This window comes from Mercenaria mercenaria, unplaced genomic scaffold (genome assembly GCF_021730395.1).
Source record: "Mercenaria mercenaria strain notata unplaced genomic scaffold, MADL_Memer_1 contig_2033, whole genome shotgun sequence".
Taxonomy (NCBI): Eukaryota; Metazoa; Mollusca; class Bivalvia; order Venerida; family Veneridae; genus Mercenaria; species Mercenaria mercenaria.
In genome coordinates, this window is record NW_026460064.1 from 12,602 (window position 1) to 26,645 (window position 14,044).

At 34.5% G+C, this 14,044-nt stretch overlaps 1 protein-coding gene across 2 annotated transcripts in view; it reads left to right on the forward strand.

Annotated features, from left to right (window-relative positions):
• Positions 1-499: 499 nt before the first annotated feature.
• LOC123564847 (epidermal growth factor-like protein 7) overlaps positions 500-14,044 on the forward strand; it is a 52,914-nt gene continuing 39,369 nt past the window's right edge. Inside the window, exons 1-2 of one of the 2 annotated variants that reach the window (XM_053533107.1) lie at positions 500-646; positions 13,524-13,719. In XM_053533107.1, coding sequence (XP_053389082.1) covers positions 13,637-13,719 — 83 coding nt within the window. In that variant the 5' untranslated portion in view covers positions 500-646; positions 13,524-13,636. The remainder of the gene's footprint in view (positions 647-13,523; positions 13,720-14,044) is intronic. The other variant, XM_053533106.1, reaches the window with a different exon arrangement.

Sequence of the window (14,044 nt, forward strand, 5' to 3'; positions counted from 1 at the left end):
AAATCAGTTTTTATGGATAAAACAAAATTTACATTTTCTACAAGTGTTGCGGAGCTTGAAGGTTCAATGATCAATTGATAGGCCTACCTTTCTAAAAACCATGTATACTTTTGCATGGTTAGAATTTCGTCGATAATAATTGTCTAACAAATAAAAACGCTGTTTTCATGTGAAGTAGTTGAAATATTCTATATTCTACTTTTGAAACAATTTTATATCTATTATCTCCTTATTTATTGCACTTTACAATGTATGCAAGAGTACGGCGATACTTCAAAGATAGAGTCAGAGCGCGCGCTTTGTGTGACGTCAAGATAAAGAAAAAAGTTTCACCACAAAGCGAATGAATGAGGCGGGGTTAACCTGTCAGCATTGCTCCAAAAATAGCTTCAGCTTCACGGTTTTTGTGACGTAAAAGAGTAACTCTATCGATTTCAAAAAGGAGGAAAGGGCAATTTGATCTGCAAACAGTAGTATTAAATTCTCGTGTTTTCGCTCGGCGGGGTCGAGGGGCGAAAACGCGAAATGGCAGAAATCAGCCACCATAGAAAACAGATACCAGTCAACTACATACACACACGTTTGTTTATTCCTTTGTGTGTTGGAAATTATTGATGGTCCTTCTGTCACTGTCCGTAATTTAGCGGTAAGTTTATTTATATATATGTAACAATAGTGCATAATAAAATGCGTTCTTTTATATATAAAAAATAAATTCTAATGCTAATTATCATTGTTATTGACTTTAAAGACCTTGACTAAAAAAAATGTGACATGGGTTTTTTTGAAAATCTTCTATCGATCTATGATTGTGGATAATTTGTCACAACTCCTTGACCATGGCAGTTTTCAGTTCATTTTAAAGTGGATTTCGCTAAAGGCCTGCTTTATTGCGTAGATTCTTTAATTTGACTAATTGAGGCTATTCTAATATTTCTCCACCTCGGAGACTTTACAATATTCATGCGCGGATCAGGGGTGGGGTCGGGGGTCCGGGACCCCCCACTAGGTTTTTGGGAAATTTTAAATGTAAATACCATTAATTTTAATGTTATTTTGTATAAAAGTGTGCTGGGACCCCTCTGGCAGAAAGCATAGAATTTGGACCCCCTCTGACAGAAAATGCGGGGATTCCGCATATGATATTGAGCTGTAGAATTTATATATCGTCTTCAGTTGTTCAGGGGTTGATAAATATTTTTCTTCTTTAATTTTTTGCTTGGTTAGAGGTTATGTATAACCTCTGAATGGTCACTGTTTGACTTAGCATGCATACTGGTACTGATCATGATAAACCCGGAAAGAAAATGAGGTTTTTTACCTGTCACTTTTTTATTATATATCTATGGTCATATTTAGGATACATGTTAATGACCATTGTAAGATTGTGTGTTACATACAAGATTTGGACCACTTGCATCAAGGTCAAATTCAGATTTAGAATTCAGCTGCATACAGTCTACCACATAGCTACTAAACCCTATGAAAGGAGCTGTCGGTATTTCCATGGTGCAGCTATCACCAGATTCAAAATGGAAACAGGTGAGTAAATTTATATTTTACATTATATTTTCATTGATAAAACCACAGGCCCAGATTTGTGACAATATCTCTATGAAACTTGGTTAAGAATGTTGATCTTGATGATCTATAGATCAAGTTTAAATCTGGGTCATGTGGGGTCAAAAAATTAGGTCATTGGGTAAAAAGACTCAAAGGAAAAACTTGTTAACACTCTAGAGACTGCATTTATGACCATATCTTAATGAAACTTTGTAGGAATGTTAATCTTGATGTTCTTTAGGTTAAGTTCAAATCTGTGTCAGTAGGGGTCAAAAAATAGGTCACCAGGTCAATTCAGAGGAAAGGCTTACTATTTAAACCCACTAGAGGCCACATTTAGGGACCATATCTTAAAGAAACTTTGTCAGAATGTTAATCTTGATGATCTTTAGGCCAAGTTCAAATCTGGGTCAAATGGGTTCAAAACAAGATCCCCAGGTCAAAAAATCAAGGAAACGTTTGTTAACACTTTTAGAGGCCACATTTATGACTGTTTCTTCATGAAAACATGGTCAGAATTATTAACCTTGATGTTCTTTAGGTCAAATTAAAATTTCTAGGTCAGGTGGAGTAAAAAAATAGGTCAGCAGGTAAAATCAAAAGTAAAATTTTTAAAGTTTGAAACTCATGAGAATTAGTCAGAATGTTTGTCTTGATGACCTTAGGTCAGTTTGATTTGGGTTGCATGGGATCATAACTACGTCACCAGGTCAAATCAATGGAAAAGCTTTGTTAGCACTTGAGGTCGCATTTTTGACTGTATCTTCTTGAAACTTGGTCTGAATTTTATTATTGATGATCTTTAAATCAAGTTGGAATCTGGGTCATGTGGGTTCAAAATCTAGGTCACCAGATCAGATCAAAGGAGAAGCTATTAAACACTGTAGAGACCACATTAATGACCATATCTTAATGAACTTGACAAGAATGTTTATCTTTAAGCCCTGCTCCGCGGCTGTTCAAGCTCTGTTAACCCACGATTACAATGGGGTAACAGTTAATGGTCACACACCAAATTTTTAGCATGCAAATCCACAGGTGTTTTATAAAGAATTTTATATAAAATAGACCTATTTGACGGGACTGTTCATTAGTCAGGACTTTCATGTTTTTCGTGACAAGTTAAGGTTAAAAAGTTGGACTGGAGCAGGTCTTTAATGATCTTAAGGTCAAGATCATCTGGGTCAGGTGGGGTCAAAAAAAAGGTCGCCAGGTCAGATCAGAGTTAAAGCTTGTTAACAATCTAGGGGCCCACATTATGACCAAATCTTAAATTATCTTCATGAAATTTGGGGTCAGAATGTTAACCCTTTTATGATTTTTTTAGTTTGAATCTGGGTCACTGAATAAATTAAAGGAAAAGCTAATTAACACTCTGGGAGGCCATTATTTATGACCATAATTATCATATATAAAACTTGGCCGAATGTTAATCGTGATAATTTTTAGCCCTGTCTATTTTCATTTCTTGGTCAGGTGTGGTCAGAAACTAGGTCATCAGGTCAAATCAAAGATAATCTTGTTAACATTTAGAGGCCCATTAATGACGGGATCTTCATAAAAACTTGGTCAGAATGTAAATTAAAGTTATGATCATTAGGTCGCTTCGAATCTGGGTTTCTTGTGGGGTCACAAACTAGGTCACCAGTTCAATCAAATGAAATGCTTTTTTAACACTCTAGAGGTAACCATTATGCCATATCTTTACGTAATATGGTCAAAATGTTATACTTGGTTTTTTGGGGGGTCCTTAGGCCCAAGGGGTCAAGGTCACATGGATTGAACATTGAAAATGGTTTCCGCTCAGTCAAAAAAATGGAGAAGGGTTTCACAGGTAACATTGGTCTTGAAAGAGTAGATAGCCCCTATTGATTTTGGAGTCACTGGGTAAAAGGTCAAGGCCCCCCCGGGACATTGAACTTTAAAAATGATTTTCTCTCATTAAATAGAGAAGCGTTCCGCCTAGTACCTTGGAACTTCACAGGTTTATTGGTCTTGATGTGTAGATGACCCTATTGATTTTGTGGTCATGGGTCAAAAGTCAAGCTCACAGGGCCTGAACATTAAAAATGGTTTCTGCTCAATAATGGTGAAGGGTTTAACCTAGGACCTTGAAACTTAATAGGTTTATTGGTCTTAATGTGTACATGACCCTATTTGATTTGAGGTCACTGGATCAAAGGTCAAGATCAAGGGACCTGAAACCTTAAAAAACCCGGTTGTTGCTTCATTATACTTCTATGAAATTTAAGAATATGCAGACACTGTTTATCTATTGCAGATGGTGAGTCTCAAGCAAAAAAGAAAATTGGAAACTCTCCTAACAATTAAAAGGAGAACATTATCTTGCATAGCATTTTTTTCCAAAGGGATTGACTCAAACAAGCACATTGTGACAAGTATCCCACTGAAGGCAGTTCTACAACAAGGAAACGGACTCCACCAATATATCGACGTTCAAAAGGGCTTAAATTTGTTTACCGATCAAAACTATGCCGTAAGACTGAATCACCCTCCAATTAAAACAAAAAAATTTTGGAGAAGTCAGTAACTTTCAAATCAAAGTAACAATTTAAGATATGAGATGATTCTAATGACGACAATGAATATGGAGGAGTATAATGTACTTAAAAATGTTTAATGAAATAGAGGAATGTGAAATTTTTTGTATTTATTTGGTTTCTCATGAGGCTTTGTCATTGATAAGGCAGATAAGTTGATTTAAATTTCTTTGTTTTTTAACAAAGAGAAAAGTTGAAAAGAAAGCATTTTAGGAGTACTAAAAGATGTTATAGAAATATTTGAGATAGAATGTAAAAATGGCCCTTCTTAGGTCTGCTAATTTAGGGTTAAATTAAATAAAACATATAATCGACTTCTTTTCGTGGATCGATTGATGGATTTTTGTCTGCAGCTTTTTTATAAGGTCCTCGTATTAAACACGGTTGGGGTTATTGGATTGGTCCCCCTTTTTGGGCATATATGAGCCATATAACTTTAAACCCAGACTGAAAGATTTTTAGCTAACCTTAGCACATAGTGCTCAGAGGTGAGCTTTTGTGATCGCCCTGTGTCTGTCGTCGTCAACAATTTGACTGTTAACACTCTAGAAAATCACAATTTTGGTCTAATCTTAATGAACTTGGTCAGAATGTTACCCGCAATTTAAAATCTTTGGGCGGGGTTCGATAATGGGTCATCTGGGGTCAAAAAACTAGGTCACCAGGTCAATCAAAGGAAAGCTTGTTAACACTCTTTGAGGTCCCCAAATTTTGGCTCAATCATAATGAAAGTGGTAGAAATGTTACCCAAATAAAAAACTTGGACAATTTCGATTTTGTTTAATTTTGGTTTCAAAAACTAGGTCACAAAGGGCAAATATAAAAGCAAGGTGTGGACGGCTAGAGGGAAGGAAAAAGCCGCAAAAAATATTGGCAGGGATCAGATAAGATGCTTTTAGCTTAAATTACGCTTTGAAATAATGCATATATGCATGTGCGATCATTTTTAAGCGTATAAAAAGTTACAAGAAATTACATAAACTCCTGCAAAGATTTTTTCTAGCGTAAACAACTCTGAATCATCTAAAAACTTTTACGTAACAAAACACGGGGCAGCATTAATTCTCCCACACGAAACGTACACACGCATTGAATGGTACTTTTAAGTTAAACTATTATATACCAATGCATTCGTAAGTCAAATAGTTGGGGAAACAATATTGTGGTTCGATAGTGTATTCTAAGCGGTTGTCGATTTTGAGATTGTAAAAAAAGTGAACAAACACTACGCATCTTTAAACCAACAAGAACGATCATTAAAACATATTTAAGCTATATTGACTTTTCTATTGGATTCAGTAGCGGTATTGTAAGCCAAAGTAAACCAAGGGAGAATAAAAGCAAAAACTTGAATGCTGAAATTTAAATGAACTGCAAAAAAATTCATGGGTGTTACACCAAATTAATAAATATGTTATAAAACCGTTTTTTTTTTACATTTACAAATTTTCAGGAGTAAAAAATTTCTCCTAGCAAATTTTAGATTTTACCATTTTATCATTCACAAAAATTATGATGAGTAAATACTCATAGGCCAAAAAAAATTATCTGGAGCCCCGTTTTTGGTCATTAAAAAGTGAGTTGAGTCAGGGAAAAAGTCAGGAAATGTTTTGGGGAAATTTTATTTTTAACTAAGTGGCAACCCTGAGAAAACTGTATAAAATAATTATGTTTGTACTAAGCTTATACAATACTTATCACATAATTGTGTTTTTACTGTGCAAGACTAGAAGATGCAATGAAAAGAACAGCATATTGCATTTGTATATTATTAACTTGAAAATATTTTAACTGTATGCAAGTTTCTTGTGTGAATTTATTTTTTATTCAGTTCATCATGTTCATGTCCTGAAAACCTAGCTTGTCATTTCGTTTCGAACAACATATGAAGCAAGGGATTTAATATATAATTGTGACTTTAGATTCCCAGAAATAGTGTTTTCAAACTACGATGATCACTCTATGGTACTTGAAAACAATTTTTTACGGTTCTAATATTTTATTGGGTTATTCAAAAATGTTACATTAGTATGATTGTTTTAGCCATTTCATCCATTAAGGTATTAGATCACTAATAGAGAACCTCCTTTTTGAAGAGTATTCAATTCCTACCATAAACCTACTTTTACTGCAGTTCTTATGGGTGCGTAGGTTTAAGCCTACTGGGACCCAATTTTTTTTCCTTATTTTCCTTTTTTACTAGTAAGTTTTAATTCTTTCAAGACTATTATTGATTTTTTTTTTTACAAAAATGGAAAAAAAAAAATGAATCTTATTTAAGCGATTTCTTGGTGTTCAAAGTGAATTTACTACTTAAAAAGAAGGGTAGGTTACACATCTTTAAAAATATTGAGTTACACACGGTGAAAGTTCTCTTTTTGCTTTCACTCTTAGATTATATATATTGGAAGAAATTTGGGTAGGTTTTACATCTTCCCTAAGGTTTTTTTTTAAATGGGAGAAAGCGAAATCCAAACAGAAACACATCTTTCGACCTTATTTTTTAAATTTGTTGATTTATGAATTCTGTCTCATTAAATCGTTTACTTGAGGCCCCATAGAAAAAATGATCCCGACATTTTTTATTTGTGTTTTTTTAATTGTTTACCAATAGCTTGTGTTTCTTCTATTGAAATTAATGGTAAAATGAGTTCTCTGCAACGTTTTGGATGTGGCTATCACTTTGAAATTTGTCTCTACTTCAGCTTGAGGAGATACCAAAATTATTAAAAAATTTATAAAAAACGGCACGGTAAAAGTTGTTTAAAATTTGCAAAATAGTGCAAAACACGGTTACCTTTCAGAATTACCAAGCAAGGCCATTTGTAAACATTACTATTAGTGACCTAATACCTCAAGTAAACTTTACATAAAAAGTATTGGGTGAAGTGCTGTTTGTAGGTAAAAAAAGTGTACTTTAATACAGGGCCTCAACTGGGCCTCAGAAAGTTATAGCCACTTTTTTTTAGCTCCCAGGTGAAGGCTCAGGGTGAGCTATTCTGATCATCCCCGTCCGGCGTCGGCGTCCGTCCGTAAACTTTTACTTTAAACGACTTTCTCCTCATAAATGCTAGGCCAATTTCATCCAAACTTCACAGGAATGTTCCTTGGGTGAAGCTGTACAAAGTGTTCAAAGAATTGAATTCCCTGCAGAACCGAAAGGAAAAACTTTAAAATCTTCTTCTCAAAAAAGAAGCCCTAGAGCTTAGATATTTGGTGTGAAGCATTTCCCGGGGGGACTCTACCAAATTTTTATTCAAATCATGACCCCGGGGTCAAAATTGACCCCGCCCAGGGGTCACTTGATTTTACATAGGAAATTTAAAAACTTTTCTCAAAAACCAGAAGCCCTAGAGCTTAGATATTTGGTGTGAAGCATTGCGGGTGGACTCGTCCAATTTGTTCAATCATGACCCGGGGTCAAATTGACCCCGTCCAGGGGTCACTTGATTTTTACATAGGAAAAAACTTAAAACCTTCTTTCAAAAACCCGAAGCCTTAGAGCTTAGATGTTTGACATGTAGCATTGCCTAGTGGACTCTACTAAAGTTGTTCAATCATGACCCGGGATCAAATTGACCCGCCCCAGGGGTCATTTGATTTTACATAGATTTCTTAGGAAATATTTCAATTAAAAAAAAAAAAAAAACCAAGAAGTAGAGCTTGATATTTGAATGTAGCATTTGCCTAGTGGACCTCTACAAAATGTGTTTAAATGTGACCCTCGGGGTCAAAATTGACCCGCCCAGGGGTCACTTGATTTTATTTAGGAAAATCTTCAAAATTTTTTCTAAATTTAAAACCCCAAGGCCTAGATCTTAGATATTTGACATGAAGCATTGCCCAGTTGACTTCTACAAAATTTGTCAAATCATGACCCCCCGGGTCAATTTTACCCCGCCCATGGGGTTACTTGATTGTACATAGAAAAATCTTCAAAATTTTCTAAAAAAAAAACCAGAAGGGCCTAGAGCCCAGATATTTGCATGTAGCATTGCCTAGTGGACCTCTACAAAATTTGTTCAATCATGACCCTGCCCCAGGGGTCACTTGATTTTATAATGGAAAATCTTCAGAAAATTTTTTAAAATTAAAAACCCGAAGGTTAGATCTTAGATTTTGACAAGTAGCTGCTAGTAGACTTCTACAAAATTTGTTCAAATCATTACCCCCGGGGTCCAAATTTAGCCCGCCCCATTGGGGTTACTTGATTGTACATAGAAAAATCTTCAAAATTTGCTAAAAAATAAACCGAAGGCCTAGATCTTAGATATTTGATATGTAACATTGCCTAGTAGACTTATACAAACTTTGTTCAAATCATGACCCCTGGGGGTAAAATTGGCCCCGCCCCCGGGGTTACTTGATTATACATCGGAAAATCTTCCAAAAATTTCTAAAAATCATCAGTTTGACATTTGAAACATGTAGCTCATAATACTCAGGTGAGCGGGTCCAGGGTATCATACCCCCTTGTTTAGAGGGAAAAATGCCAAATGTAGCTGAATTGCTGAAATTTTGCAACCCTTTTTAAAAAATTCTTGTAACCACTTCATGGTGAGCTTTTGTAACTGCTTATTTCCTTCATGGGTTATCCATCGGTCAACAATTTGTAAAGGGTTTACTTCAAAATCTACAGGGCATATTTACACCAAACTTAACAGGATTTATCCTTAGGTGACCCCTACCAAAATTGTTTTAAAGAATTCATTTTCATTTTTGGAAATTGTATTTTGTCATTGTTTGATATTAATGTCTACAAAACAGAATATGTTTTACTGTAACATTTACATGATGGGCATATATCGTATATAATTTTTAGCTCAACTATACGAAGAATAAGGTGGGCTATCCTACTGGACCTGGCATTGGCTCTTTCTGCGTCTCAACCTTAGTTGAAGTTTTTTTACACTTTCTTTTTTAGCTCACCTGTCACATAGTGACAAGGTGAGCTTTTGTGATCACCCTTCGTCCGTCGTCAGTCCGTGCGTGCGTCAACAATTTCTTGTCTGCACGATAGTGGTTTCATTTATGATTTTATTTTAACCAAACTTGCACACAACTTGTATCACCATGTGATCTCGGTTCCTTTCTTGAACTGGCCAGATCCCATTATGGGTTCCAGAGTTATGGCCCCTGAAAGGGCCAAAATAAGCTATTTTGACCTTGTCTGCATAATAGCAGCTTTATTTTTGATTTGATTTTTACCAAACTGGCACACAACTTGTATCACCATAAGATCTTGGTTTCTTTCTTGAACTGGCCAGATTCCATTATGGGTTCCAGAGTTATGGCCCATGAAAAGGCCAGAATTAGCTATTTTGACCTTGTCTGCACAATGGCAGCTTCATTTATGATTTTATTTTAACCAAACTTGCACACAACTTGTATCACCATAAGATCTTGGGTCCTTCCTTGAACTGGCGAGATTCCTTTATGGGTTCCAGAGTGATGGACCTTGAAAGGGCCAGAATTAGCTATTTTGACCTTGTCTGCACAATTGCAGCTTCATTTATGATTTGAATTTAATCAAACTTGCACAAAACTTGTGTCACCAAAAGATCTCCGTTCCTTTCTTGAATCGGCCAGATCCCCTGATGGGTTCCAGAGTTATGGCCCCTTGTCTGCACAATAGCAGCTTCATTTATGATTTTATTTTAACCAAAGTTGCACACAACTTGTATCACAAGATCTTGCTTCCTTTCTTCAGGTTCCAGAGTTATTTTATATCTGATTACCTCCCCTGATTGTAATCAGAATGGGTTTATATCAGTAAGTACTTATAGGACTTATTTGAAATTTCATCATTGTTATTAGTTGGACTGAGACAAACAGGGTAGATAACTATGAACTGATTTTATGTCGAATTACCTCCCTTTATTAATCCCCCGCCGTGGCGGAGGGATTATAGGAATGGTCTGCGTTCCTCCTTCCGTCCGTAACAAAATCGTGTCCGGTCCATATCTCCTAAACCCCTTGAAGGATTTTCATGAAACTTGAGTCAAATGATCATCTCATCAAGACGTTGTGCAGAATTCATGCGTCAGCCATGTCAGTTCAAGGTCAAGGTCACAGCTGAAATCAAAGGTTTACCCTTTCACTATCCATAGCAGTGGCGGGGGATTTAGCTGTCTTTCAGACTGCCTTGTTTCAAATTAAAATGGGCATATCTCCATAACTAATGAAGATACTGATCTGAAATTTCATTTATGTCAACAGATTTATTTGGCAGATCCTTCTTTTGTTCACTTACAATATTTTTTTTTTAATTACTTCCCTTTTACGTTACTATAAATAGCTTATTTATGTAACTTTTTTATTATTGGCCGTAGGGAAAAACCAAGACCACTTTTCTGTGGTACGACATGGATTGTACCTCCAATATTTAGGTGTATTTTGACATATCTGTACCTTGTAAGAATTTTTTTTTCTTTTTGGTTGAATTTCTTCGCTTTGTTGTTCTGTCCTTTGGACTTAGATATTTTTTCTGAGGACCTTCTTGTCCTCAGTGCAATGATAACAGGTGAGCGATATAGGGCCATCATGGCCCTTGTATATCTGATTACCTCCCTGATTGTAATCAAAATGATTTTATCAGTGAGTACTTATAGGACTTATTTGAAATTTCATTATTGTTATTAGTTGGTCTGAGCCAATCAGGGTAGATAACTATGGACTTATTTTATGTCAAATTACCTCCCTTTATTTCAAATTAAAATGGGTGTATCTCCGTTACTAATGAAGATACTGATTTCATTTATGACAACAGATTTATTTGGCAGATTCTTCTTTTGTTCACTTGCAATATTTTTTTTTTCGTAATTACTTCCCTTTAACGTTACTATAAATAGCTTATTTTTAGTAACTTTTTTATTACTGGCCGTAGGGAAAAAACGAGACCACTTTTCTATGGTACAACATGGATGGTACCTCCAATTTTTAGGTGTATTTTGACATATCTGTACCTTGTAAGAATTTTTTTTCTTTTTGGTTAATTTCTTCATTTTGTTGTTCCTGTCCTTTGGACTTAGATATTTTTTGAGGACCTTCTTGTCATCAAGTGCAATGATAACAGGTGAGCGATATAGGGCCATCATGGCCTTCTTGTTTTCTTTTTTTTGTGCATACGACTATAACATACATTTGTCACCAACAGCTCTTGTCAATGACAGCTCTTGTTTTACTTATGTTAGACTTTGTGTTATATTTATTATGTTCATAAGTATTTGTTTTGGTATTTTTTTAAATAAATAGATTAAAATATGTGTTGAAATTTTCAGTGATTGTTGTATTGTTTTCAAAATGGTATTAAGTGGCATATGTACGAACAAATGATTATGAGAAATGAAAATGAATTTTTAAATGCAATTTGGAAATTTGTTCGTACGTACGAACAAATCTGGACTGTTCAAACAAAATGTCAGAACTGAAAGTATCTTTTGCATACAGACCCTGGATTTGTTCGTATGTACGAACAAATTCCAAATTGCTTTTTTTTTTTAAAAGTTAAGTCTTTTTCAGTTCTCTCATTTGTTCGTACGTACGAACAAATGCAGGCTGCTCATTACAAACGAATGATTGTGAATGAACAAGAATTTTTAAAGCAGTTCGGAATTTTGTTCGTACGTACAAACAAATCTGGGCTGTTCGAACAGAATATCGGAATTGAAAAATAATATGGACAGGATTTGTTCGTATGTACAAACAAAATTCCAAATTGCATTTTTTTTTAAGAATAAATTCTTTTTCAGTTCTCTCATTTGTTCGTACGTATGGACAAATGACAGTGAGAAATGATAAAGAATTTTTAAAGCAGTTTGGAGTTTTGTTCGTACGTCCGAACAAATCTGGGCTGTTTGAACAGAATATCAGAATTGGAAAATAATATGGACAGGATTTGTTGGAACAGAATATCAGAATTGAAAAATAATATGGACAGGATTTGTTCGTACGTACGATCAAAATTCCAAATTTGCATTTTTTTAAGAATAAATTCTTTTTCAGTTCTCTCATTTGTTCGTACGTACAAACAAATGATAGTGAGAAATGAAATGAAAAAGAATTTTTAAAGCAGTTTGGAATTTTGTTCGTACGTCCGAACAAATCTGGGCTGTTCGAACAGAATATCAGAATTGAAAAAAATATGGACAGGATTTGTTCGTACGTACGAACAAAATTCCAAATTGCATTTTTTTTAAGAATAAATTCTTTTTCAGTTCTCTCATTTGTTCGTACGTACGAACAAATGATAATGAGATATGAAAAAGAATTTTTAAAGCAGTTTGGAATTTTGTTCGTACGTCCGAACAAATCGGGGCTGTTTGAACAGAATATCAGAAGTGAAAAAAAATATGGACAGGATTTGTTCGTACATACGAACAAAATTCCAAATTGCATTTTTTAAAGAATAAATTCTTTTTCAGTTCTCTCATTTGTTCGTACGTACGAACAAATGATAGTGAGAAATGAAAAAGAATTTTTAAAGCAGTTTGGAATTTTGTTCGTACGTCCGAACAAATCTGGGTTGTTTGAACAGAATTGAAAAATAATATGGACAGGATTTGTTCGTACGTACGAACAAAATTCCAAATTGCATTTTTTTAAGAATAAATTCTTTTTCAGTTCTCTCATTTGTTTGTATACGTACGAACAAATGATAGTGAGAAATGAAATGAAAAAGAATATTTAAAGCAGTTTTGAATTTTGTTCGTACGTCCGAACATATCTGGGCTGTTTGAACAGAATATCAGAATTGAAAAATAATATGGACAGGATTTGTTCGTACGTACGAACAAAATTCCAAATTGCATTTTTTTTAAGAATAAATTCTTTTTCGGTTCTCTCATTTGTTCGTACGTACGAACAAATCCAGGATGTTCATACGTATGAACAAATGATAGTGAGAAATGAAAAAGAAATTTTAAAGCTATTTTGGAATTTTGTTCGGACGTCCGAACAAATCTGGGCTGATTGAACAGAATATCAGAATTGCAAAATAATATGGACAGGATTTGTTCGTACGTACGAACAAAATTCCAAATTGCATTTTCTTAAGAATAAATTCTTTTTTGGTTCTCTCATTTGTTCGTACGTACGAACAAATCCAGGCTGTTCATACGTATGAACAAATGATAGTGAGAAATGAAAAAGAAATTTTAAAGTTATTTTGGAATTTTGTTCAGACGTACGAACAAATCTGAGCTGTTTGAACAGCATGTCAGAACTGAAAAATAATACGGAATATGGATTATTGTTCGTACGTACGAACAGCCAGGATTTGTTCGTACGTACGAACAAAATTCCAAATTGCATTTAAAAATGTGAGAAATGAACAAGAATTTGTAAATTTTATTTGGAATTTTGTTCGAACGTACGAACAAATTTGATTTTCTGTTGCAGTGGTCTCCGATTTCTTCAATTTTTGCTGTGATTTTCACCAGTAAAAACTCCGTATAGCGGCAAAAAAGAGGGACAGACCTGAAGATCCTCTTTTATTCCGGAAGCAGATAAAAATGAAAATGAAACAAATTACAGTTTTAACAACTGTACTAGTGTTTTTTCTTCTTGTGTTGGACTTTTCGGATGCATGGAGAGGGTTCGTATAAATAGTTTTAAAATTCTTACATTTGTTTTGTCGCATCTTTTATTTTTTTTAAATTTAATCGCATCTTTTATTTTTTTAAAATTTAGTCCGACTTTAAAAGTATATTACATAAAGAATCATATTTTGAACAGTTATTTTACATGTACATAAATTATGATAAATAAGTATAACATGGAAACATGATTTCTCTTCAGATTGTTCAGCAAGACATTTATGTTGTGTTAGTGTACTGTTTAATTTTTCAGCTTTATCATTTCGGCCTGGATGGTTCCAATACTCCCGCTTAAAAAGCTTTGGGTATTGTTTAATTACCCCT